The sequence below is a fragment of the Saccopteryx leptura genome, chromosome 2 (genome assembly GCF_036850995.1).
Source record: "Saccopteryx leptura isolate mSacLep1 chromosome 2, mSacLep1_pri_phased_curated, whole genome shotgun sequence".
NCBI lineage: Eukaryota > Metazoa > Chordata > Mammalia > Chiroptera > Emballonuridae > Saccopteryx > Saccopteryx leptura.
The window spans coordinates 267,444,383-267,472,380 of record NC_089504.1 but is presented as its reverse complement, the minus strand read 5'-3'; the positions used below and the strand labels follow the sequence as shown (position 1 = coordinate 267,472,380).

General features: G+C 41.8%; 1 protein-coding gene across 1 annotated transcript in view; it reads right to left on the bottom strand.

Moving 5' to 3' along the window:
- HMCN1 (hemicentin 1) overlaps nucleotides 1-16,821 on the bottom strand; it is a 412,067-nt gene extending 395,246 nt beyond the window's left edge. The window contains exon 1 of the mRNA XM_066361732.1: nucleotides 16,167-16,821. Coding sequence (XP_066217829.1) covers nucleotides 16,167-16,434 — 268 coding nt within the window. The 5' untranslated portion in view covers nucleotides 16,435-16,821. The remainder of the gene's footprint in view (nucleotides 1-16,166) is intronic.
- Nucleotides 16,822-27,998: the final 11,177 nt, after the last annotated feature.

The following is a 27,998-nucleotide window of genomic DNA, read 5'->3' as shown; positions in this document are numbered from 1 at the left end:
TGCACAGACTTGACTGGGCAATCCCTTTGCAGAGGGAGAGGGAGGTCAAGGACCGTGGGCAGCCCCTGAAGGCCCGGAGTCTTTCCCGGAGTCTCCAGAAGGAACGCACATCTTGTTTTAGTTCAGTGAGACCCATTTCTGACTTCTGACCTCCAGAAATGTATAATAATAAATTTTAACCTTTTTAAACCAAAAGAGAAAAGAAAATGGTAGCACCTTTATGGAGATGGGGAACACTGGAGAATATGCATGTGGGGGGAGGGGTGCTAGTACCATATTTCCCCATGTATAAGATGCACCTGTTTTGGAAAAATTGGGGGTCTAAAAACTGGATGCATCTTGTACAGTAGTTTTAGATTATTTTACTTGCATTTCCTGCTTTTTCATGCTTGTTTCTGCACTTGTTGTAGATGAATAAAACTTGAGTTCAATAATTTTATGTAATACTTTTTTCAAATTTCGGGCCCCCAAATTAAGGTGCGTCTTATACATGGGAAAATGCGGTAAATGTGAGATACAGCTTTGCTATCCCAGTGGACATTTAAGAGGGTGGTGGGGTCCTCCTGTTCCATTTCTGCATTGGTGTTGCCTGCCCAGCCTCTCCGTGAATTTACCGTTGAAATTTATCAAATTGTCATGGAGAAGAAAATGCTCAGCCTGCTTTTTCCATTATAAAACTAACTCTGCCCAAACTACGCTACCCATCTAAAGAACTTTTCCAAGCAAAACTAAACACTAGTAAATGCCTGTTACACTAGGTACTTTCACAAATATCATCTCACTTAAACATAAATACCCCCTTTGTGGAAGGGTGAGTGGACAATTGTAGACATCTATTACCAGCTCTGCTCTACATCCAGTGATATCGTATTGGTAGTCTGAAATTGGCAGTGGGGGAGTATTCACACTATGGAAATCGCCAAATACTACAGGTAAGGACCCCTCTCCAAAGCCAGTGGTTTAATATTGATCAGCACACCACTGATTACATCCTTATTTTAGGCAAAGGAAACGGAGGCTCTCTAAGAGGTCAACTGACCTGCCTAGTTACAGAGCCAGCACCCAGATGTTTGACTCTATGTGAAGTGTTATTTCCTTTATAGACTCCTCTTGGGTCCTTACTTTGTGTCAGGCTTTGTACCAAATTCTTTATGTACCTTTCCCCCTCTAATCCTCACAACTCTACCAAGTATGATTTCTATTTTCACTTCACTATTAAGGAAACTAAAACTGAAAATTTAGTAACTGACTAAATAACCAAACATCAGTCCATTTGTTATTAGAACCAATTCATGCAAAACCTATGTCATTCTACCTCTACTAAATTTTATGTCAAGATAAACAACTGTTTGTTTCTGTTACAATATAGAAGGGTAAAAAAAAGAGGAGTGAAGTTATCAAAGGCACCAATTAAGCCCATAAGAGGTACAATAAGTATAAAAGAGGATCTCAGTATTGAATGACCCTTTTCCAACATTGAAGGAAAACTCCTTGGAAGAGGCGGAATTTTGAAAATTCTTTTTAATTATAGAAGAGAAATGGTCTGGCACACAGGGGAGACATTCCAACCCAGGGTGTGGCTTAGGAGAAAACTTCAAGGCAAAAGTGTGATCCTCTGAGTCAGGGGGGCGGTGAATGTGTTCACCTAAGAAGAGCAGGGAAGACTCTCTGGGGAATACAAAACAATAGAAGTGAGGTCTCTCTGTGTGCTCTGGCAAAGGGCTTTGAAGTACAAATAATGAAGTAAACAAAAAGCAAAACAGAGTTCACTTTGAATCTCAAAAATTTATATTTCAGATAGTACAATATCTTTTAAGAACAAATGCTTTTGTTCTCTACTGCTTAATGAAAGAATGTATTTTCTCACCTTCCTACTTGGTTAAAAATAAAATTAAAGAACAAGATCCATCCCATGCAAGTCTCTCGATTCCATCACCCACCTGATCTTGACAAGAACAGTTGAGAGTCACTCTGAAGCATTTTCGGTGGCAGAGTGCCTTCTAGCCTGGGAACTTCGAGGAATTCCTTCCACCTGCTATAAAGCAGTGCTTTAAAATAAAGTTTGATGCTAATGGAAAGTTGTTCCAATTAGGGTGTTTGAAGTTTCCAGGACAAAAATAAATAAAACCTAGAAGTATACAACCTCAAAATATTTTGGAACTCACATCTAATTTTCAGAATTCCTAGCTCCTATAGGATTTGCCCCATTTCAAAATTAAATTTCTCAACATCTCCCCTCAAAAATCAAATAAAGCTTTATTAAATGTTTTCAGGGTAAATTCTCTAAAGTATTAAATGCTTTAAAAGTAAAACATATATTTTTTAAATTCAAATTATTTTGAGAACATACCAATGCCTCTCTCCATAATTCCCACCAAGGACCCATTCCTATCCAAAGAGAGATTGAATCTTAGGTTTCTAATACTCCCTCATGTAGACATTCTTATCAGAAATTTATAGAACAAACTGAGCCTTCCTAGTAATAAGAGTTTTTGGGATTTTTTAAATGTTAATTACTGAGTGGTCCCAGTATGGGTTGAATTGTGTCTACTCTAAATTCACATTAAAGTTCTGTCCCCCGGCACCTCAAGACATGACCTTATTCGGAAATAAGATTGTAGCAGATGTAGTTAGTTAACATGAGGTGACACACGGGTAGGGCAGGCCAATAATCCAGTAAGACTGGTGTCCTTATAGAAAAGGGAGATTTGGTGCTGTGCACAGAGGGACCGCCCTATGAACATGGAGGCAGGGAGCGGCGCATCCACAGGCCAGGGAGCACCCCGGACAGCCAGCAGACCCCAGGAGCTAGGAGGAGGCCAGGGAGCACCCCGGACAGCCAGCAGACCCCAGGAGCTAGGAGGAGGCCAGGGAGCACCCCGGACAGCCAGCAGACCCCAGGAGATAGGAGGAGGCCAGGGAGCACCACGGACAGCCAGCGGACCCCAGGAGCTAGGAGGAGGCCAGGGAGCACCACGGACAGCCAGCGGACCCCAGGAGCTAGGAGGAGGCCAGGGAGCACCACGGACAGCCAGCAGACCCCAGGAGCTAGGAGGAGGCCAGGGAGCACCCCGGACAGCCAGCGGACCCCAGGAGCTAGGAGGAGGCCAGGGAGCACCCCGGACAGCCAGCGGACCCCAGGAGCTAGGAGGAGGCCAGGGAGCACCCCGGACAGCCAGCGGACCCCAGGAGCTAGGAGGAGGCCAGGGAGCACCACGGACAGCCAGTGGACCCCAGGAGCTAGGAGGAGGCCAGGGAGCACCACGGACAGCCAGCGGACCCCAGGAGCTAGGAGGAGGCCAGGGAGCACCACGGACAGCCAGCAGACCCCAGGAGCTAGGAGGAGGCCAGGGAGCACCCCGGACAGCCAGCAGACCCCAGGAGCTAGGAGGAGCCCACCACCACACGCTCCCCACAGCCTCCAGAAGGAACTGCCCACATCTTGACCTCAGACTTCTAGCTCCCCGAATTGTGCGACCATAAACTCCTGTTCTCTTAGCCACCCCGTTCGTGGCACTGGGGTGTGGCAGCCCCAGCACCTAACAGAGGTCCCCGTGCCATGCCTTCTTGGGCACAGCTCCTCCATCTCACACATGTCTCAAAACAAAAGAAGGGGCAAAAATAATGTGCAGAAAGCTATTCTTTTTCAGGATATTTTGTACATTCTGTGAGAGTTCATATAAAATAAGCCTCCAATTGCTTCATATGTCAACACAATAACATCCACCATTTAAGAGTCTCATGAGCCTTAAATGATATCAAACACAAAATGTATCCAGTTTAGTGTCTGGTCCATAGTCATGACTCAAAACTGAATGGTAGCTGTTATTACTAGAAATCAAAACGATACTACAAAGCCTGTGTCAATAAGACACATGAGATAAGGATTCCTCAGGAGTCTCTGCCCTGGGACAGAGGTGCCAACAGCTGAGTTCATCAGGCTTCACCTCTCCCAGGGCCCAAACTGGTATCTTTCGTGTATACCCAAGCCTCAGTTAGACTTTGCACAAGCACAGCCCACCCTGCTCCACACCCCCATCATCTGTGGTCACTGCCCACAATGCAAAGCACTCCTCCTTCCCTGCCTCTCATCCTCTCTGTTTCCCCTCATCCTGACTCCTTCTTTTCATCACCCAGTGACCTCACAAATCCTATGACCTGCCCAACCATCTTTCCATGGGAACCCTACACCTACCTTCCCCTGTAGCTGAAATGGGGTTCCCCCCCTTATCCTGCAGGGGTCCCTGGTGAGGGCTGTCCCTCCAATACCCCAGACACACCAGGGCAACAGGTGGGTCATGTTTTATCCACTCCATTATTTCTCCACCTTCAGAGAAAACACTGCCATTTGAGGTGCATGCCCCCACGTCATTCTCTAATCCTCTTTATCATACATAGCTAACTGCCACCTAGAGACTTCTCAGTCATTCTTATGAAATAAAAAATTGATGCCTGATTCACTGTCTTCCCCACCATTCTAAAGCTCTGTTATTATCTAGATTACGTTAACATCCACATTTAACTCAGCAGACTCAATTTCAACATCCACATTCAACTCTGCAGACTCAAGTGCCCTGAGCTCCATCCCACAATCTTCATTCTGGTTTAACTTCCTTGTCTATTCAAGCTAAATTCTATGGTAGACACTCTGGCTAGGCTTAACAATAATCTCTACTTCCTGTTTCAGTGTCCCTCACATGAAAATTTCAACTCTTGTTAGTCTAATACATCCACATTTGACTCTATGATCTGTCACTGCATTCTCTCTCTCATAAATATTCTCTTAACCATATCCTGTTGTTTTAATCACACTTGCTCAACAAAATCCCAGTCCTGGATCAAAGCAGTGGTTAGCCTCAGCAGTTATGCCCAGGCTGCTGAAAGCTAGTGGGGGAAATCACATAGGGAGGCAGTGTTCAAGCATCACAACGTCATCTTCTGACCCACAACTCATCCTGGGAAACCATCTGTGTGTCTGTAGTGACCTTCTACTCCATTACTCTTCTAGAATTCCTTATTTACCCTTCTTCTCCTTCCCTCCTCTCACCAAATGACTCTCCTTTCTACGTATTTCAGGGGAGAGAAAAAGAGTCCATCAAACAGAAAGTCACCCAATATCCTGCATCCCAAACTACCCCTGTCCATGACCATGCATTCTGTCTATGGTCTGCTTCTCTCCTATCACAATCAACCAGAGGTCTTCTCCTGCCAATAACCAACCCCTCTCCTTCGCATCCCATCTCCTCTTGCTTCCTCGAGGCCCTGGTTTTATAAATTATCTGTTCTTTCCTTGGCATTTTCTGTCTCTTCTACTCTATGGACCCTCTGCCAGCAGTACTAACACAGTCTCTCCTCTTCCCCATTTTAAAATCTTAAAATGTTCTTTCTCAACTCTAAGTCCCAATAGTGACCATTTGTTGAGAATTTACTGTGTGCAGGGGATTGCATTAACTTTTGGACATCTATTATTTCAATCCTCACATCAACTTTGAGTAGATAATATTATCCCGAATTACTGAAACTGAAATGTGAAGAAGGTAAGATCACAGGACAAGTAAGTGGTGGAGTCCGGTTTCCAACCCAGGTATGGGATTCCAAAGCCTGTACTTTAGACACAATTTTCTTACCCATCATTTCAGCATCCTGGCCTCACCTCCCCCCAAGATTCTGTGCATTTCTAGCCTTTTAGTTTAGCTTTTATTAGTTAAGCTTTTATTTCCAGTAGTCTTACACATGGAGAGGGTTGGTAACTTCTCCTGCTTAAATCTAACATTTTTTTAGAGTTCCAAACACTGCTCATTCTTGTCTCTCTCCCTATTGACCTGGACTCTCCTTACCAGAACCCTTTATTAACCCCCACACACACTGTATTTTAAATGCCTGGGTTTTCCATTGTTCTATCTTGTCTTCCTTCATCTCTCAGTCTACACCCTCTCCTTGGATGACCTCATTTATTCCGACGGCTTCAGCTGTCATCTACGTAAGCTTCCAGTGGATAGAACAGCTACTTGGCACTGTTCACACTAACACTGACAGCAGAATGTGCTGAAGGGATGATACCTGGAGACAGACAAGCCACTCAAACAGATCTTCTCAGAGAGACATACACTTTGGTCAATTTGCCATCAACTAAGGCCTGAGGCTCAGGCTTACAAACTCAGGAACTTTAACTTGACACCATCAGAGTATTTTAAACAATTGAGACTGACATCTAAAACTGGTATACCAAAATATGACTTACCAATCAGGAATATGACTGTCTGGGAAATCCGACAGAAGTGCCAGTCTGACAAAAGCATGAAGCTAAATCTTCAGGAAGCTCTTTGGTGAGCATGCAACCCAAACTAGGAGAGTATGATCCAAAAATGTCATGACATCATTACATATTTATAAAGATAAACAGTCTATCACTACAGTTGTAATGTTGCTTATGGGTGGACTGGTTCTTTAAGCATAGAAGGAACTAATATTCTGAACCCTAGATTGAAGTTGGCAAAAAAAAAAAATACTGTAATAATGATAATCCAATTTAAAAATGGGCAGAGGATCTGAGCAAACACCTTTCCAAAGAAGAACACAATTGGCCAACAGGTTCATGAAAACGTGCTCAACATCACTAATCATCAGGGAAGGCAAATCACAACAACAAGGAGACACCTCATACCTGTTAGAATGGCTGCTATCAAAAAGACAAGAAACACCACGTGTAGGAGAGAATGTGGAGAAAAGGACACCCTTGTGTAGTATTAGTGAGAATGTAAATTAATGTAGCCACTAAGGGGAACAGTATGGAAGTTCCTCAAAAAGTTAAAAATAGAACTACCTCATGATCCAGCAATTCCACTTCTAGGGAGTCATCTGAAGAAAAATAAAACACTAACTCAAAAAAATATATGTATCCCATGTTAATTGTAGCATTGTTTACAATAGCCAAGATATGGAAACAACCTGAGTGTCCATTGATGGATGACTATAGACACACACACACACACACACACATACACAGAGAGGAATATTACTCAGCCATCAAAAAGAAGGAAATATTGCCATTTGTGACAACATGAATGGACCTTGGGGCATTATGCTAAATGAAATAAGTCAGACAGAGAACTACAAATAATGTATGATACCACTTATATGTGGAATCTAAGAGAAAAAATAACTGAGCTCATATGTGCAGAGAACGTATTATTGGTAGTTGCCAGAGGTAGGGAGTAGAAAGTGGGTGAAATGGATGAAGGAGGTCAAAAAGTACAAACTTCCACTTATAAAATAAATAAGTCACAGTGGTGTAATGTACAGCATGGTGACTACAGTCAATACTGTATTCATATTTGAAAGCCGCTAAGACAGTAGACCTTCAAAGTTCTCATCACATGAAAAAAAATGTTAACATGTATGGTGACAGATATTAACTAGATTTACTGCAGTGATTATTTTACAACATAAACAACTATCAAATCATTATGTTGTACACCTGAAACTAACAAAATATGTCAATTTAAAAAAAAAAAGGTCCTGGCCTGACCAGGCGGTGGCACAGTGGATAAAGAGTAGGACTGGGATGCGGAGGACCCAGGTTCGAGACCCCAAGGTCACCAGCTTGAGCGCGGGCTCATCTGGTTTGAGCACAGCTCACCAGCTTGGACCCAAGGTCGCTGGCTTGAGCAAGGGGTTACTCAGTCTGCTGAAGGCCCACAGTCAGGGCACATATGAGAAAGCAATCAATGAACAACTAAGGTGTCACAACGAAAAACTGATGATTGATGCTTCTCATCTCTCTCCGTTCCTGTCTATCTGTCCCTGTCTATCCCTCTCTCTGACTCTCTCTCTCTGTTTCTGAAAAAAAAAAAAAAAAAAGGCCCTGACCATGTATGTAGCTCAGTTGGTTAGAGTATCATCCCAATACTCAAAGGTTGCAGGTTCAATTTCCAGTGAGGGCACATACAAGGATTAACGAGTGAATGCATAAATAAATGGAACAAAAAATCAATGCTTCTCTCTCTCTCTCTCTCTCTTTCCCTTCCTTTTCTCTAAAATCGATCAATATTTTTTTTAAAAAAAAGCTTGGTTGTACAATGCCTAAATCTGTTTTCTGTGACTCTCTTTTTCACTGCTGACCCCTGTATTTTTCATTAATATTTTATTTTAGACAAATTAATGTATAAGGCGCATACTCACTATCCAAGTCTACTGGCCTGAGAGTAATGGTATTTCTTAACACTAACTTTATGTATTTTTTCTCTTCTATTGTGTACCAATTTCATATTTTAACCTATGGAAAGCAATCATATTTCCCTTTTTCCCCATGTTCTATTGGACTTTCTTAATAATAGCTCAGAAGTCTCTCCCTGCCCCTAGGCCCAGTCTCGTCAGTACTTCCCCCCTGACTTGCTGCGATGGCCTCAGATTGCATCTCGGCTCTCAGGACTGTTTTGCCCCGATCCATTCGCGAGACAGATCCAACATGAAAACCCAATCCTGTCACTCCTCACTTGTGATCCTTCCAGGTTCCTGATGGCTTTCAGGATGAAATCCAAGCTCCTTAATATTTTGCTTAAACTGCTTTTGCTCATGCACTGTCTTCAGGTTTCAGCCAGGCCACATTTCTTCCAGAAAACCTTTGCTGACCATTACCCTCTGGAATTCAGAACCAGGGGACCTGCTCTGGGTCCACACGCCCCTGCTTCTTTCCATTATAACCATAACGTGGTATACAATATTGTTATGCTCTTTACCCCACAGGTTGTTAACTTCTTGTAAGCTATCCCTCATTAGCTCTCAATCAAAAGCACCTAGATAGTCCTTGACAAATAGTAGGAAGTCTATTATTGACTGATGAGTGATTGAATAAACGAATCGCCCGAATATAAGGGCTTATCTTTGAATTGTTAAATTCTCTTGCTGGCTTCCCATTTATGAAGCAGTGGTCTGGAGCCCAATGGGACAGTGTGACATTGAATACACACTTCAAATACTTAGTGTATTAGAATGGTACTACATTTGAACTGGTTTGAAATGTCCTTTGCCTATAGGTTAATAGTCATCAAGTAGATATTTTTACTCTTTAATTTTTTAGTCTAATTATATAAATGTTCTATTTCTCTTGGTAACTGGCTTCTCTCCAGTGGCTACCCAATCTTTATAGACAAATGTGAGTCATTCAGTAAGCAAGAGCAACATTGTTGATTCTTTACTGCTTTTAAAGGATTTGGACATGCATTGTTTTATTTAACCATGACTACGTGACTAAAGTAGGGAAAGTTGATATGGTTATCCCTTATATTTGACATACATATGTCCGTTTAGAATCTTTTCCTATTCTCCAGAGGTGGGGACCTCATGGGATTTATCAGGAAAAAACTCCACCAAGGTTGAGGATCCCCACAGACCTGTGAGAACCACTTAGGATGTGTTTTTTTGTTTGTACAGCACTGTTTAGAAATTGATTTATTTGTAGTCACACTTCTTCTATGCATTAAAACTACAAAGTAGGCAGACAGCTAAGACGCTCCTGACTGCACAGAAATCCTCCCCAAATTTACCTACTATACAAATAATCCATGACTACCCATGGCTCAGACATTATCTGGGTCACAATGACATCTTCATTTCATTTCAAGCTTTGATGGGATATATATATATCAATCATCAAAAATGTCTAATTAGAAAATTTTTATCTTGTTTAGTTTTATTCCTCTGACTATTGTGATTTATCATAGACATGCAAGGCAAGATTCAAATACCTAGAGAAATCATCTGTTCTTATTCAAGCATTGAGTCAGGAAACATTTGTTGAGTGTATAATTGTGCCAGGCCTGTAAGATATATGGGTCCTGCACAAACTGTCTCATCAGAGAGAAAGCTGGGGAAGCAGAGTTATAAAGACCACAGAAAATGGTTATTGTTTGCTTGACCAGAGAGACAACATAAGCAAAACCAAATTCTGATTGACCAATAATCAATGGCAGGCTGTTCCTAACTTAAACAAAAAATTAGGAGTCAGAGAGGAGTCTGTTAACTAGTAGCATTACTAACACATGTACTGTATTTATCAAAATGTGATCCTTACACTTTGGGAGAAAGTTTTCATTGTGCATAGCGAAATGCTTGTACATGTCCTCAGAAAACGCCCAGTGACACGGGATCCACTCTCTCAGATTAAAATACCCTATCATGCTAGGAAACAAAGTAATCATTGCCAACCAAAATCTCTCTCTTAAATTTTAGTTCATTCCCTTTCATTTGGTTTTCTTGGACTTAAAAGACCAGTCCTTTTTCCTCATGAAAACCTTTCTTCACATAGTATGGGCTGAGGCAAAGGAAGATAATATCTTCTTGGCTCTTTTTCCTATACATATTGAAACTGAAGACATTTCAACTTGAAGTTTAGTTCATATAAATTCCTATAGGTTTTCAAGGTCTGAATGTGCAACAATTTTCTTGTAGAAATCTTTCTTGATATTCATTATGGTTTCAAGTGATTTTGCTATTGCTCAAAAAAAAATAATATTCTAAGAGAATCTTTTTATTAAAGGCCTGGAATGTTTTCTCAACATTGTGTAGGCCTTGTAGACCAGTGGTCCCCAACCTTTTTTGGGCCACGGACCGGTTTAATGTCAGAAAATATTTTCACGGACCGGCCTTTAGGGTGGGATGGATAAATGTATCACGTGACCGAGACAAGCGTCAAGAGTGAGTCTTAGACGGATGTAACAGGGAATCTGGTCATTTTAAAAAAATAAAACATCATTCAGACTTAAACATAAATAAAATGGAAATAATGTAAGTTATTTATTCTTTCTCTGCGGACCGGTACCAAATGGCCCATGGACCGGTACCAGTCCTCGGCCCGGGGGTTGGGGACCACTGCTGTAGACCACAAAAAGTCACTGAAGGCTCACAATTAACAACTATTAAACTCTTAAGTGCAGAGATATATAATGCTGATAATTCTCCCCATTAGGAAAGTCCTTTAACTTTGAAGCTCTTTGTAGTCACTTACCTTTGTTATGATCATTAAAATCATGGGCTTTGTTAATAACCTACCAATGCAGTAATTTTATAAACAGAGATACAGAATCTGGCAAGGTTAAATGATTTGCTTAAATCACAAGAAGCAAAATAACCCAAATCTTCTGTTTCAAATTGGATGTTATTTCTATTACATTGCATTTGTATTTTGTCACCGATGACTTCCATATTGCTGAATAGATTAGCTGATTAGCAATCTCCTTTTTAACTAACCAATTAGTGCTTTTTCCTTGAAACACTATATTCTCTTGACTTCTAGAATAATATACTCTTCTCCTCCATTTCTGACTTCAATTTCTCAGGCTACTTCGCGGGTTCAGCCTCATCTTTCTGACCGCTAAACACTGGAGTTTCCTGGGGCTAGGTCATCAGACTTTACTATTCTCCATTTAATCAGTCCCTACTGGTCTCATTTAGCCTCACAGCACTACCTACCATCTGTTTGTATATCTTTCGATCGCAAGTTTCTATCTCTGACCCAGACTCTTTCCTTTGAACTTTATTTATATATATCCAACTGCCTTCTAAATGGTTCCACTAGGCATCCAATAAGCGCCTCAAACTTAGTATCTCCAGCTGGGTACCAAAAGGCATCTTAAACTCAAGTATATCCAAAATCAAAAGCCTCATCCTCACACTGTGTCTCGAACCTGCTTCTTGCTCATTCTTCTGTCTCAATATATGACTATACTAAGCTTCTATTCACTCAAGATAAGTCTCCAGAATCTGTCTTGTCTTCTTTCTTCTCACACACTCCATCCAGTTCATCATTAAATCATTTTAGTTTCATATAAATATACAGAATTCAGCTCTTTCTCTAAACTTCCCTGGCTACCAGTGTCACCTAAAATAGACTATCCTCTTCTGCCTGGATGATGCAATAGTCTCCTAGCCTCCCTGTTTCTGCCCTGTTCCACCTTAGACTATTAGCAAATAACAGCCAGAATAATTATGTGGATGCCTAAGTCAGGTCATGTCACTGCTCTGTTCAAAACACGAAAATGGCTCCCATTTCACTGACAGAAAAGTCAAAGTCACAGTGCCCTATGCGCTCTTCCATGGGATGGCCCCATCATCGTTCTGACCCCAGCCCCTGATTTCTCCTTATCACTCACAGTGCTCTAGATGCTCTGGTCTTTTCACGGTTCCTTGAATTTGTCCGGATGCTCTTGCCATGTTCAAGAGCATTCCATTTATTGTCCCTCTGCCTGCCAAAGTCTTCCTTCAGATATACTCACCGATCCCTCCCTCCCATGTCTTCTTCAAGCATCTGTTCAATATGACCTTTCCAACTGGGGGCATATTGAACATTTCAACACTTTCAATTTACCTTAAACTTCTCATGCCCCTTTTCTGCTTTTTATTTTCTGCAAAGCAAATATTACCAACAAAGAAACAATACATGTTTTAATTATTTTCTTTATTATTTGTGTCCCGCCAATAGAATGGAAGCTCCATGAGTACAGAAGCTTTTGTCTCTTTTATTTTCCTTTGTAGTCCCAGTATCTGATCAATACCTGAAACGTAACAAGTGAGTAAATGAGTGAGTGACTGACTGAATGAATGAACTCTGACATAAGATATTCTGAGGAGAAAAGTGGAGACATCACTGAGAAAGAGAAGAAGAGGATGTTTCTTCCCATGAAGTGATTCATTAAAATGCATCGGCCCACTGTATGTCCTCTGTGTCTGGTCCCACCTTACAGAGAGAAGGAGAAATGGAAGACTGGGGGATGAATGGAGAGACAATCTGCCCTCCTGAAGCTGTGTTCTGAGGAAGACAGAAATCCATTTGGAGGGTTGTAAAAAAATCACAGGAAAATTTCATACATAAGAATTAACAAGTTCAATAATAAACTAAGTGTTGAGAACATGATAAAATCTGACCCCTCATACACTGTTGGTGGGAATGTAAAATAGTACAGCTGCTTTGGAAACAGTCTGGCAGTTAAAACAATTAAACATGAAATTACCATGACCCAGCAATTCCACTCCTAGGTATATGCCCACAAGAAATGAAAGTATGTCCTATTCTGCTCTGAGCACCCAATTTCAATGTGGGGAGAGGGTACTTCCCCACATTTACAACAAGTAATTCTCAGGCACCAGCAGGCTGTCCAAGAATTCGACTCAATTCAACCCAATTCTGATGCCTATCTACCTAGAAATTGCATCAGAGTCCACAGACAAAGGGTTCAGTTCTATAAGACGGCACTCTTCCCCACTTGACACATCAGTCACACACCCAAGTCGTTTCATGTGTTCCTGACCAACTGACTATAAATCAGAGATTCCCACAACCCCTTCCTTGGGGTTCAATTAATTTTCTAGAGCAGCTCAAAAAACTCAGAAGGCGCATGATGCGTTGGGCAGGTGGTGTTTCATGAAACCTGCATGGTGTTGCAAACCAATGTCATCCCAATAAATTTGATTTTTTAAAAATAAATAAATATAAATAAAAATTTTTAAATAAAAATAAATTTTAGAAAAATCCTCAGAAAACATTTACTCGTTAGATTACTAGTTTTATTATAAAAGTAGATGCAAAAAGGGGCCACCTACTACCTGACAAGCTCAGGTCAGGGGAGGCCTGCATGACAGGCCTTACAAACACAGAGCCCAAAAGTAACCACATACAATGACCTGGCCATAAAAATTCCTTACTGAAGGTGAGCCGTGGCAGGTAGTCATGTTCTAGGCCTGAAGTTTCTTTGATGGAGGTCAGTCTACATTAAGTGAGCCTGTCTACTGTCTTTTTGTATCTAAGATAACACACCTCTGAAATGTCAGAGTCATCTTCTTTTCCAGACCCCTCAGGGCACAGCCCACTGCAGAACCCCTCTGTTATCTTGTTCCCCCCAGAGCCTCTCTACGTGCTGTATATGTGAATTATTAACTACCCTGAGCCCTCCAATGTAAAAGAAGAATGTGTTTCTGTTTTACTTTTTATCCAATCCCAGAGATTTCCACATTTTGCTTTCTCCCTCCCCCTTAGTCTATCACCAATGGATTTCATGTAACAATCCACCTTACACCTCCTCCTCGGATTCTAATGTATATAATAAGCTGCAAAACTACCATTTTCTGAAGCATTGTCTCAATTCATTGATATTTTGCTTCCTGGCAATTGTCACCAGTTTGGCTCAAAGAAACTCATAAAAATCTCTACACTTAATTAATGGTTACACACACACACAGTGTGAGAGAGAAAATGTTACCTCAAGATACTACTACAATCCATTAAAATGAATTAGTAAACTAAAGGTTATTAGCATGTGTTAACTTCTATTTCCCTCTTTATCTTCAACAATACTTTTTAACTACTCTTACCTAACAGAAACACTTGGCCACTTCTCTCTACTTTAATCACAATGAAAATAGAATGAATAGTTCTGCTGAATTATACTTACAATCAGTTTTATAGAGCCAACTTAATCATTTTCACGTATTAACTCTAAAAAAGTTCTAATTTATTAGTCATCTCTTATTAGCATGCCAAGTTTCCCCCACTTTGAAACATGATTGCTAAACTATAGGAAAGTCAACTCCATCAAGCTCTCCCATTTGGTAACAATTGGAATGCAGCACACCACAACACAATTCATTCCAATAAATTTCATATCACATCAAAATATTAAGATGAGCCAGTTTCCATTTATGACTTGAGGCAATTTCTGGGTTCTGTTTGCAGTAACATCATTTCATAAGAGTCTTTTGGAGAAGAGCGAACTGTGGTGTTAATTAGAGAAAACAATTTTTACTTTATTTTTTAGCCAACCTCAGATATAACCCTATAGAAGAAACAGAGTGAGGTTATTCCAAACAACAAGTCTTGAACTGCATCAGCACTAACATCTTGATATTGAATAAATCGGAACATCATGAGGCATGAGGTGTCTTAGTAAACACAGTAAGGGACCATTCAATTCTTCATTCGAATATAAAGAACATTGCATGTTTAATCAATGTAGAAATCCCAGAAAGGTCTATTGTCCCTCTACCTTCCTCCCCACCCACTTTTTAAGAAATAACTGACATCTGCTACATCTAATACCTAGCAATCATTTGAACTTATTGTTTGTCAAATGCACAAGGAAAGCATTGGAAATTCTCAATGTCAAGCTCTTATTGTGAAGAGGTTGCGTCAAGATCGCCTAGTAAAGAGAGAGAATTTCAAAGAAGGGAAAATGTGGAAGAACAGTAAGGGACAACTTGGAAGAAACCATTGCTTTATTTCTTCAACTGGGCAGTGATTTGTGCTAATGAAACTCAGGTAGATTTAGACAGCAAGCCCCAGGGCTTCCTGGACAATGTTACCCTCAGCAATGACAATGATGGCTCCTATGAGCCTCACAGAAGGGTGCCACTTTGAAGAGAAACTGGGGGGGGGGGTAAATCGGATCATATTACAGTGGGGCAGCTGAAATCCATAGCTTTAGGGCAAAAAACAAAAAGGTATTTTGCTTCTACTACATTTAAAGAACACCAACATACCAAATTACATGCATTTCTACTGCATGAGACACAGACATAATGTTTATACCCATCTGTGAACCTAACTAATGATGACTTGGTGCACAGATGAATAGATTCAGTTAAGAAATGAATGGTTTCTCTCCCATTTTCATCTCTTCCGTTTCACTAGTAGTAATTACTTACAAGCTTCCTTGTCTCACACAAGCAGCCCCCCCCCCCGCCCTGTTCTTATATGAGAGTTATCCTCAGCGTGCTCTCAGCCTCGATATTAGCTCTTGAAGGATGGTTGCTGAACATCGCGTTCAAATCTGCCTTAATAACTACACATTCTTTAGCTCTAAACTTTAAAAAGCCAATGAACTCCGATTTTGATGCCGTTGATTCAGACTCTGGATTCTGGTTCTCATAATTCCACATTTCCAGGTTTGGGGACCACTGTACAAGCACCCTAAACAAGCCATCTCTCCACTCCGTGGCTGAGACCTAGCACAGGTATCAGAGCCCCACCAGAAGCCAACCAGCAATTCTTTGTTACAACCGTTTTTCAGCTACACATTTAGAAAATAGGTTTTGAAACTTCCCGGCACTGAAACAATTTCATAGCATAAAACACGACGTGCTCAGGAGAAATAACAAAGAATAAACAGTCCCCTTACCTGGATCATGAAAAGGCACCAACGCAAAGTTGTAAAGCGGCCTCTTAGGTCTTTTCAAAGACGTCTCCAAAATTTTGGAAGCCCCTTCAATAACCTGAACTAGATCATCATACATGGAACCAGTCACATCAAACACAAAAGCCAAGGTGGAGGCCCCCTCGGGAATCTCGTCTGCCCTGAGCTCGGATGGGGCGCTTGCATCCTGAGCTAGGGAAGAATAAAGAAGAGCAAACAGGAGTACTGTGTGGACAATGTCCAGGGAAATCATTTTCTTTTCTTTTTTTCTTTCCCCCTCTTTTTTCTGAGCGTTAAGCACGGTGTTAGCCCTCTCAACAACAGGCAGGGGGCTTCCTCTCCGAGCAGCTCATCAGACCCCGCAAGTCTCTGAAAACTAAGCAGAAAGTTTGGAGCGGCGAGTCGGACGGGGACCGGCACCGACCCCGAATCCCTGCCGGGGCTGAGCCGCAGAGATGCAGCCGCTTTTGTCCGGACGCAGCTTCCTCCGGGGCCGCGGCCGGCGGCGTGTGGCGGAGTGCGGGCGGCGCGCCGGCCCGAGCCCGGGGGCCACTCTGAGCCCAGCGGCGCCGCGCCGTGTCCCGCTGCCCTGGCCGCCGCCGCTCTGCGCCGGGCCGGCCACGGAGCTCCCAGCTCTCCACTGCTCGCCGCCCGCTCGGAGCCCGGGGAGCCCGGCGCGGCCTCGGCCTCTGATTGGCCGGCGGCAGCGCCCCCCGCCGTCGCCGAAGCCCCCCTCCTCCGCGAGGGCGACTGCTCCGCTCGGAGCCGCGGGTCAAGCCAGTTCCGAGGGAGCGCTCGCCGCGCGCTCCGCTCCCGCCCGCCCTGTTCTAACCCACAAACACCCCCGGTAAACAATGGCTTTCGAGAATGGGTGGCAGAGACCCAAACCGAAGGCCACCGCACTAACTAGCACAAAGGGGATTTTCCTTCCCTCCTGTGTGCAAGGCTGCCTCAGACACCTCTTCCAGACCCCCTCCCCCGCAAAGCCGGGACGCCCCAGCCGGCCTCCGGTCCCTCGGCCCGGCCAGAAGGGGGAGCTGGCAACTTCTCGGGCGGGGCTGCAACCACCAACACTCTTTGATCTCCTGGGGGACTTTGGAGATGCTGGGGAAGGAGGCAGGAGACAGCCGGATGGACCAAACGCGGGGGAATGGGAAAGGAGCTGTTGAAGGAAATGAGAGAGACAGCAGGAACTGGGATGTCGCTGATTGGAGTTAGGAAAGATGGGAGAGAGGAAGGAAGCTGGACTGGATACAGGATGGAAGCCAGGTGGAAAGGATGAGGAGAGAGAGGGAGGGAGGGAGGGAGGATATTAAGAGAAATCTGATTTTTTTCATTTCATTATCAAGACTCATGTTTGCTGAGCAGACTGAGTCTCCCCTTAACATGGGGAGGCAGAATAATATCCCCACTCCACATTTCCTCCCATAGAAGTGCCATGTTCCAAGTCTCAGCCAAAAATCCATTAAAAAGGTGTTGCCCTCCATGGCATTTTCTAGCTGATAAGTAAGGAAACCTCGCCCTGGAAAAACATTCCAGTTTTTCCGTTCTGCAATTATTATATACGTTCTAATACTAATAACAGATAAGAAGGTGGACAAAGAAACTCAACCATCAGCTAAGGATTCTTCGCTTCATTTTTAATTTAAAAAAAAAAAAAAAAGTATTCCTTTCCTGTGAAAAGAGTTGTCTGAATTCCGGCATTTAAAGAGGGGCAAACAGGCATGTCGATCACGTTCCAATGTGTGTTAGAGAGATACCACCCATCCAAGATGGAGGCAGCTCGAGGAAGAGCCCACTCCCTTGAGCCCTTTGTAGTTAGCAACTGTCTTCTCTTTCAAACCCAGGGGCTCTGGGATCTGAGTTTATCATACCTATAGGTCATGTCACTTAAAGGAAGCAGACAGACCATTTGGGCTGACTGGGAATATGAGAGAGGGGGAATGTACTTCCTTTCTAAGTAGTATTTAGAGAATGCTATTTGAGAAGCTTACTCCTTTGTTTATTCAAAAGGGATTGCATTCTAAGTCCTAAAGTTTCACGGAGGTCTGTGCTATTTCAGGTGTTTAAGGGAGGTAGCAGTGCCTGGTGATTAAGAGTTTGGGGTCAGATAGCCTGAGTTCCAAGCCCAGATGAGACAGTTATTGTATCTTCATTTTTTCAGGTGTGAATGGGGATAATGATAGTACCTATCTAATAAGGATGAAATGGTCCATCTTAGAAAATGTTCCAGATGCACTGCAAAGAGTGTTTCTTGTTGAGTGGAATGTTCTGTGAATGTCAGGTCAAGTTGTTCCATAGTGTTGTTCAAATCTTCTATATCCTGACTGGTTTTTGCCTACTTGTTTGGTCTGTAATTGAGAATGGTATTAAAATTTCCAACTATAATTGTGAATTTGTCTATTTCTTCTTGTAGTTCTGTGAGTTTTTACTTCAGGCATTTTGAAGCCCTGGACTTAGATGCATAAACACTTAAGATTATCCTTTTCCCTGGATTAATTGACCCATCTATCATCATGAAGTTACCATCATTATCACTGGTAAATTATTTGCTCTGAAATATACTCTGTCTGATAATAATATAGCCATTCCAGCTCTCTTTTAAATAGTGTTACATGATCTATCATTTTCCATCCTGTTGCTTTAAACCAATTTGTGTTTTATATTTAAAATGTATTTCTTGTAGTCCTCATACAATGGGGCCTTGCTTTTTATATGCAATCAAATAATCTCTGCCTTTTAATTGGGCTATTTAGATCATTAATACTCAATGTGATTATGGATATGATTAATCTATCATCTTTCTGTTTGTTTTTTATTTGTCCCATCTGTTCTTAGTTCCATTGTCCCCATTTTTCTGCCTTTGTTTAGATTTATTGAATATTATTTATGTCCCAATGTGTGTTAGACCACCCATCCAACGCGGAGGCGGCCTGAGGAACAGCCAACTCCAGTGAGCCCTTTATAGTCAGTGACTGTTTTCTCTTTCAGACTCAGTGGCTCTGGGATCTGAGTTTACAGCACCTACGTGTCCTGTCACTTAAAGGAAGCAGACAGGCCATTTGAGCAGAGTAGGAATATGAGAGGAGAGGGGCAATATACTTTATTTATCCCCACTGCTAACTTATTAGCTATAACTCTATTTTATTTTAGTGGTTGCTTTAGGGTTTATAGTATACATCTTTGATTGATCACAGCCTTCTTTCAAGTAATATTATACCACTTCATGTATACTATAAAAACCTCAGAATTGTACACTTTCATTACTCCTCTCCTGATCTTTTTTGCTACTATCATCCATTTTATTTTATATTACTGTATTTTAAACTCCACACTGCGATGATGTTACTCTTTGTTTAAGAAGTCAATTAGCTTTTAAAGAGATATATATAATAAGAAAAATGAACATGTTCACCCATGTTGTTACCACTTCTGGTGCTGTTCATTCATTCCTCCCTGTAGCTCCAGATTCCAGCTGATATCATATTCCTCGTCTCTGAAGGACTTGCTCTAGTATTTCCCGTCATGTAGTTCTGCTGATGATTAATTATTTCACTTTTGTGTGTTTAAAAAGTCTCTATTTCACCATTGCTTTTGAAAGATTTTTTTGGGGAGGAGATTTGGGTAAAGAATTCCAGGTGATGTTAGATTAGCTATTATCAACAAGACAGGTAATAACAAATGTTGGAGAGGCTGTGGAGAAAAAGGAACCCTCATCCACTGTTGGTGGGAATGTAAAGTAGTGCAACCATTATGGAAGAAAGTATGGTGGTTCCTCAAAAAATTGAAAATAGAACTACCTTATGACCCAGCAATCCCTCTACTGGGTATATACCCCAAAAACTCAGAGACATTGATACATAAAGACACATGTAGCCCCATGTTCATTGCAGCATTGTTCATAGTGGCCAAGACATGGAAACAACCAAAAAGCCCTTCAATAGAAAACTGGATAAAGAAGATGTGGCACATATACACTATGGAATACTACTCAGCCGTAAGAAATGATGACATCGGATCATTTACAACAAAATGGTGGGATCTTGATAACATTATATGGAGTAAAATAAGTAAATCAGAAAAAAGCAAGAACTACATGATTCCATACATTGGTGGAACATAAAAATGAGACTAAGAGACATGGACAAGAGTGTGGTGGTTACGGGGGGGGGGGGAGGGAGAAGGGAAGAGGGGGGAGGGGCACAAAGAAAACTAGATAGAAGGTGACAGAGGACAATCTGACTTTGGGTGATGGGTATGCAACATAATTGAATGACAAGATAACCTGAACATGTTTTCTTTGAATATATGTACCCTGATTTATTGATGTCACCCCATTTACATTAATAAAAATTTATTTATAAAAATAAGGATTACTTCAAGCTCTGAAAAATAAAAAATAATTCCAGGTGAACATATTTTTATTTTTCTTTCTGTGCTTTAGAGATGTTACTCCACTTCTTGCTTAAATTGTTTCCAGTGAGAAATCTCCATCATATTTCTGTATTCTTTGAGATGAGTCATATATTTTTCCTCTTGATGCTTTAAGAGTTTTCTTATTATCTCTGTTTTTGAGCAATCTGATTATAATGTGGTTTGGTGTGGGTCCCCTCATATTTCTTGGACTTAGAGATTGTCAAGCTTCTTGCATCTGAGTGTATAGTTTGCACCAAATCTGGATATTTTGGGCCTTTATTTGCTCAAATATTTTTATTTCCTTTCCTTTGAGGACCCCAGTTCCCATACGAGTCCACATGAAGAGCTTCTCACTCACTGAGGCTCTGTTAATTTTTAAGATTATTATTTTCTTTGCTCATTGTATCTCATCTTGGATAGTTTCTATAACTGTTTCTTCAAGTTCACTGATGTTCTTCTCTGCTATTGTGTCAATTCTCCCATGTGCTGGACTTCTCATCTCAAACATTATACTTTTCATCTCTAGAAGTTGGATTTAAATCTTTTTCTATCCTCCAGATCTCATTTTCAGTGTATGAAGATAATATCTAATCCAATGCCTGTGATTGGTAACCCTAACATCGCTATCATTTCTGCATAGCTTCCAATCGGTCATTTCTCTCCTTTTTATAGGTTCTATTTCTCGGCTTCCTTTCAGGCCTCATAATCATTGGATGCCAGACATTGTAAATGTCACCTTGTTCGTCCTAGATAGTTTTGTATTCCTATAAATGTTCTTGAGCTTTGTTCTGGGACAAAGTTAGTATTTGGAAACTACTTGATCTTTTGGAGTCTTACCTTTAAAATCTGTTAAGTCCGACCAAAGCAATATTCAGTCTAGGACTAATCATCCCAATTCCCTGTGAATCATGACGTTTTCTGGCTGGTGAAAGGGACAGACCTATTTCCACCCTCCTGTGAGCTTGGCCACTGTCACCTTTAATCCTTTCAAATATTTTTTTTTTCCTGGGCTTTGGGTAGTTTCCTCACCTGCACGTGCGGGTCGGTCCCTTGCTGAATATACTCCGGAGCGTTCTGTCCGCTGGCGTCCTCAGGTGTTGTCTCCGGCAGACTCCAGCTGCCTGGGTCTCTAGCACTTTCAGCTCCTTCTCTTCAATTCCCAGCCTCCAGGCTCCACCTCATTTGCATCTCCATGCGCGGTGACCTAAGCACTCTCGCGGTGGTAAATTGAGACAATTACAAGACTCACCTCATTTGTTACCCTTCTCCCTGGAATCATTGTCCTAACAATGAAATGAAAGAATGCTTTTAATGGATATTCAGCCCAGGGTCTGGCAGGGCGGCAAGCAGCTAATGAAAGTGAGGTGTTACCAGTACCGTTACATTTATTTGAGGACTCAGCTTTGAAAGTTTGAACCTGTGTGTATATGCACGGGGCACACAAGGCTTTGGAAGAGACGGATGAATAGAGAGGCTAGTTTATTTGTTTATTAAAGGTCTTTTGTAGCTTCACTAGCATCCGGAAATCTAAGTGGGTGGTAGCACTTAACATGTTTAAGGTCCACAGGGCTCTGCCTTAGGGAGAGACCGGTGGCCAAGGAAAGAAGTGTTTAATGCCTCAAAGGCATTTCTGTAGAGATGCACAGTGATCTTCTGAAATCCCAGTGCACTGGCCTCTTTAGTCTCCCGTAACTGAGGACTACATGATTTAGGGATGGAAGAGACACAGATGGGCTCTTCTACTCCTTTTCAATAAGGTTTGATCTCTGCTGAAGTGCAGATCTCTGGGGACAAGGTAGCCCCTCGGGCAGAAATCTTATTTACATTCTAAAATAAATGCGTCTCTGGAAGTACATTTTGGCTGGCAGGCAGGCAGGCAGCCAAGGACCCCGGGAACGTTAATTGGGAGAACTTGATTGGGTTGGGAAGATGGCACGTCCAGGATGGGGGTAGGAGGCGTTGGCCAAAGAAGACAGTGATGCTTAAGTCAGAGGGTTGCCCAGAAATAACAATATATCCAAGCCCTCTTCCTGCCTTTGTTATTAAAAACAGTCTCTATGAGGTTGGAAAGGAGCACTCATCCTGCTTTGGGCACTAATTGTTTCAGTCCTGTCACTCACAAGCAGACCATACTAAACAATTTCTAGAATTCATTTCAGCTGTAACGTTCTCTGGTGGTCTTGGCCAAAGTTCCCCAGAAAGCCTGAGATGAGGTCTGGGGTGTGATTCCCAGGGTGTAAGCACGACGGATGAGAGAGGCGTGAGGCAGGGGAGAATGGAGAGCCAATATAAGGGTGATTTTTCAAGTTGACTTCTCCTATAAGCTACCAGTGACTGGGTAACCCCTATTTTGGGTGAGTCAAGACTGCTTGAGACAGAGAAAGAGGAGTGGGTGGGATAAAAGGGGAAGTACCTACCCATCAGCTCCCATCCTCATTAGTCAAAGGTTTCCCTATGGGGCTTAAACAACCCCACACTTTTTGAGTGCTAACAATCCCACATATATGAGTGCTCCACAGTATGAACATCCTGCTTCAAAGTATGAACAGAGAAGCCCAGGACAGAAGCAGGAGACACACAGGAGACATATAAGGCAAGATGCTGTCAGGCTGCACCTGCGTGAAGCTGGTTGGATCTTGGACCAGATCCTGCAGACATAAAGACGCTGAAGGAATTTAAGCTGAAGGGCAAAAACATTCGAGTTCTAGTTCAATAAAATCACTCAGACACTGAGTGAGAAATGGGATAAGGAACCAATCTGGGGAAAAGGACAAAGTAGGAGGAGGCTGCAATAATAATATTAAGGACAACTTTCATTTAAGGTAACTGAGACTTAGAGAGCTTGAGCAATTTGCCGAAGGTTAATATTAATGAGCAGTAGAACCACAACCGGAACTGGGCAAGGCGACTCCCAGATCCACGCTCTTCTCTGTTTTGTAATGCTGCCCTCGGTTGGCTCTAAGGTATGAAGACGTGAACAAAAGATATAGCAACAGACAATACAAGGAGAGATTGGGAGTTAATATCAAAGTTAGGTGGTGATTTTCAGTTGCATTTTATGAAAAGATCTACATAGGCAGCCCCAAATAAGCACTAGTTTACAACATCCTCTAAGGGCTCTGGGGACAAAGTCAGGAACAAGAGAAAAGGGTAAAAGAAATTTTTACTTTTCCAGGAGCTGATACCTGTCCATGAGCTATCCTAACCACCCTTACCCCATTCTCCCAGGAAGTTCCGGAAGATTCTGGGAGGCAAAGGATTGAGAGTAAAGGACGGATTACCTACCTCCTCCTGAAAATTCACACGCAAAGGTAGACCCTGCAGTGACACATAGCAGACTGTGCTGTCATGCTAACAGTCACCAAATTAGATCTCAAATATCTCTTTATATACATTCTCAGCATTCATGTAATGTTGGGGGGGGGGAGGAACATGAAAACATACTTTTCTTTAAACATAGCCCAGCACATTTATAGAAAAAATCAATATTAAAATCCTCTGTCCCATTCAGTCTTTTTTGAAAATGTTCTAGCACTGGAGAGGATGAGCCCGTGCTCACTGGTGAAGTATTTCAAGGGGCCACCTAATTAGAAGCATTCATCGCCAGAGGCCTGATGAAGTCAGAATCACACTGACCTAAAAAAGAATAAGACTTCTGAAGATGACTGCTATGAAGTCAGGGTGCACACTCACTGCCGCACTGTAGCCGCCTCCTGCAAACCACTAGATGGTTTGATGTCATCCCAAGGGCCCTCCCCCAAACGCCTGCGGGATAACGAGGCCCAGCGTTATTTTATGTTTACTTTAGCACATGTCCACGGGGCAAGTAACTTGCTATTACAACTGAATTAAACGTAGAGTACTTTTGCACCAACCATAGTGGTTATACTTGGCATGGCTATGAAGCTAAAAAAAAAAAAAATTACAGTTAAATTATTATTTTTTTCTCTTGTCTCCCTGAAGAAGGCAATAAAAGGAGAAAAAACCATCGTGTTGTAACTGGAAAATTAATCACATCAAATATTCTCTTAGACTAATCAGGTTATAAGTCTGGAATTGGCTTATATAAAACAGATGTTTACATTCTTATTCTCTTTGGTACTAATGTCAAGAGAAGAAAGCACAGAATAACTATGTCATGGTATACTTCGGGGAATGTAACGCTCTGCTTTTCCTTTCTTTTAATGAAGCCATAGAGCCAGTGGTCAACAAGGGGGACAGCCAAAAGGGGGGAAACCCCAGGGCTGGTCTCCTAGTCCTGATATAGGCCGAACTCCCTGTCCCAGGGAGCAGCCCACAGCACCGGGGAGAAGACTCAGGCCACATGTGTCTGGTAGTTGGTCCAAGGGGAGCCTCCCTTTTGGCTCAGTTGGTGTCCTAGTTTTCCAGGACTCATGATGCTGGCTTGTGTTTCAATTGTAATCTTCTCTTAGAAGGACTTCAGCTACTCACCCACTTCCACTGAAGACTGGGAGACCTGCAAGCTGCCCCTATGCCCCATGGGGAGAGTTTGAGAAGCCTAACTGAACGCTTGATGGAGAAGCGGGGTTTGAACTAAGAATGTCCCAGCTCCACCCTCTGGAAAATACGTTGAAGAGATTAAAATGGGTCCTCAGGGACCCCTCGCGAGATGGTCTCTCAAATCTTCGTCCTCTCTCACAACAGTGGCCACCCCATAATGTCAGGGTCCAGGGCACTTCCACAGTCTTTTCTGCTCCTTTCTCCTAATTCAAAAGCTGGAAAGGATGTTAAAGATCATTTTTCTACCCTAGGGCCTTCATTTACAGAGAGGACTGAGACCAGGGAGCGACTTGTCCAAGAACTCATGACATTTTCAAGTGCGGCTGGAAATATATTTCAGACCTGTAATTGTCACTCTTCCCCCTTCCCAGATGTACTAGCTAATAATTATTGAATACTTACTATGTCACAGGCACCATTTTCAATGTTTTATATATATATATAACCACCTTTAATCCTCATTCCAGAGCTATGAGGCAGTTGATATAATGATCTGTGTTTTATAGAAAAAGGAAATTGGAGATGAAATTGGTACCAACAGGTTAGGTCATCTGTCCTTGGCCTCATAGCTCACCTTCCCCTTGACTTTTATTCTCCACATTTTCCCAGTTATTTTACATTAAATTAAAAAATTGCCGTAATAAAACTTGGACATATAGCATTACTCTATAATACATTTCAAACTTCATCATTAATATGATATATATACTATATTGGCCTTTTCAGGAAGAAAATAATAATACTACAGTCTTGGTTCCCTTGCTTTGTGAATTACCCATGAAGTGTTCTTCAGCCTTAAATGAGCTTTTCTTGCCCTGAAGCCTTATTTCTGAGCTTTCTTCCTCCCTCACTAATTCAAAGCAATTTTATATTTTTCCCAAGATTCCATGAATTCCTCAAAAATAAGGGCTACATCTGAGTCATTTTTACCAACACACAGTCCCCAACAAACAGTAGGAATTTAATAACAATGAATTGCCAAAGTCATAATTCTTAATGATGATTGCAGTAGTAATAACAACTGCCATCTAATGAGGACTGTAACTGTGGCTTTAGCATGCAGGTGAACTCAAGTTCATGAAGACATTCAATATTCACAATAGCCCAGTGAGATAAGTACTTCTCCAACCATTTCCTAGACAAGCAAAGTAAACCCAGAATGTTAAGTGGTTTGTCCAAGATCAGTTGTATGTGAACACTTAGGAAGAAAATGCAGGTCCTTTGGACTCTTTCCCATATACTCCATTGCCACCATGCAAAACAGTTTGATGAACTACCTGGATATGGCATTTCTAAGATAAATATTCTGTAGAGAAACTTATGGTCAAAATAATTGCTTAGACCATCTTGTTTATGAGAAACTTATCTTTACTTACCTCCAGATTAATAATCAAAGAATTGTAGAAGTGAGAACAATTCAGCAAAAAATAGCTTAGGAAAAAAGTGACTCTAAAAAGGGGGAACAGTATGAAGCTGTGACTACCCAGCCACTCATCTGTTTATTAGAAGGAAACCTCCATTAGTGCCTGTGACCAGTTTCTGTCAATCATGAGGGGCTACATGAAAGGGAAAGATCAGCGTTCTAATATGGATTTACTTGATAGTGAAGAATAGGAAAAGATTTAAGAGTAACGTTCTCATGCTAGATAGAACCTGTATTCCAGGCGTCCCCAAACTACGGCCTGTGGGCCGCATGCGGCCCCCTGAGGCCATTTATCCGGCCCCTCGCCACACTTCCGGAAGGGGCACCTCTTTCATTGGTGGTCAGTGAGAGGAGCACTGTATGTGGCGGCCCTCCAATGGTCTGAGGGACAGTGAACTGGCCCCCTGTGTAAAAAGTTTGGGACCCCTGCATTTTGTTTTCACCTTTCTTCTAAAGACGATTATTTTTAAGGGTGAAAATCTTTCTCTCTTTTTGCAGACCTCCCTTTCCATGTCTTCAAAATGGGATTTTCCTAGGCTAAGGATATTATTTTGGATAAAGAGTCCCAGAATTCAGGGAGGGAAAGAGCTTTGAAAATCAGAGAACACCTACTATTCTAGACAGCTGGGAAGCTGTCCTACTTTTAAAGAAGAGAGGAAAAAACATCTAACTTCTTATCTTACATTCCAACATTCAGTAACTCCCTTTATCAGGATATTTTCCCTTAATATTTCTTCTAATATAATTTAGTCACTTTTCTTCTTCTTTTTTTTTTTTTTTTGTTTGTTTGTTTTTAGAGGAACTACAGCTGGTCACAGCTTTCCACATATGTTTGTTTCCTATACCAGTTAATGAAAGGGGGACGGTGTTGCCTTCAACAATAATAAACTAGATTCAGGCTTTAAAAAAATATCTTAGTCCTATTCAAATCACATCAATCAAAATATAAGAAATAATTCCAGATTTCTTTGAAGAAATAAGGGAAATTGATCTTTTCCTTTTTATTTTCAGCCTATAATCAGCTAAAATTCAAGATTACTTTGAAATTTTTTTTAAGCAGAAAGAAAGCCAACATGAGACTGGTGACAGGTGAGAGTTAGAGACCTAAGAGTGAAAGGAAGTTTCTGGCTCTTGGCTAGGTCAGGACGTAGGAATCAGAAAGTGATCCCTCACCAGACACCCAACTGACCAGCCAGCACTTTGATGTTGGACTTTCCAGGTTCCAGAAATACTCGACAAATGTGAAGCGTCTGAATGCATAAAAAGACACAGGGACTGTATTCTGCCCGCCAGACAACTGCCACCAGGAGATAACAAGAGCCATGCTGGGCAAAGCTCACAACAGAGCACACGTCTTTTCTATAATCCATGGAACTCAACCTTTCTCTTACCTACTTTGAGAAATAAAGAACAAGAACATGCAAAAAAGAATGCATTTAAGTGTGAGTTATTATAGA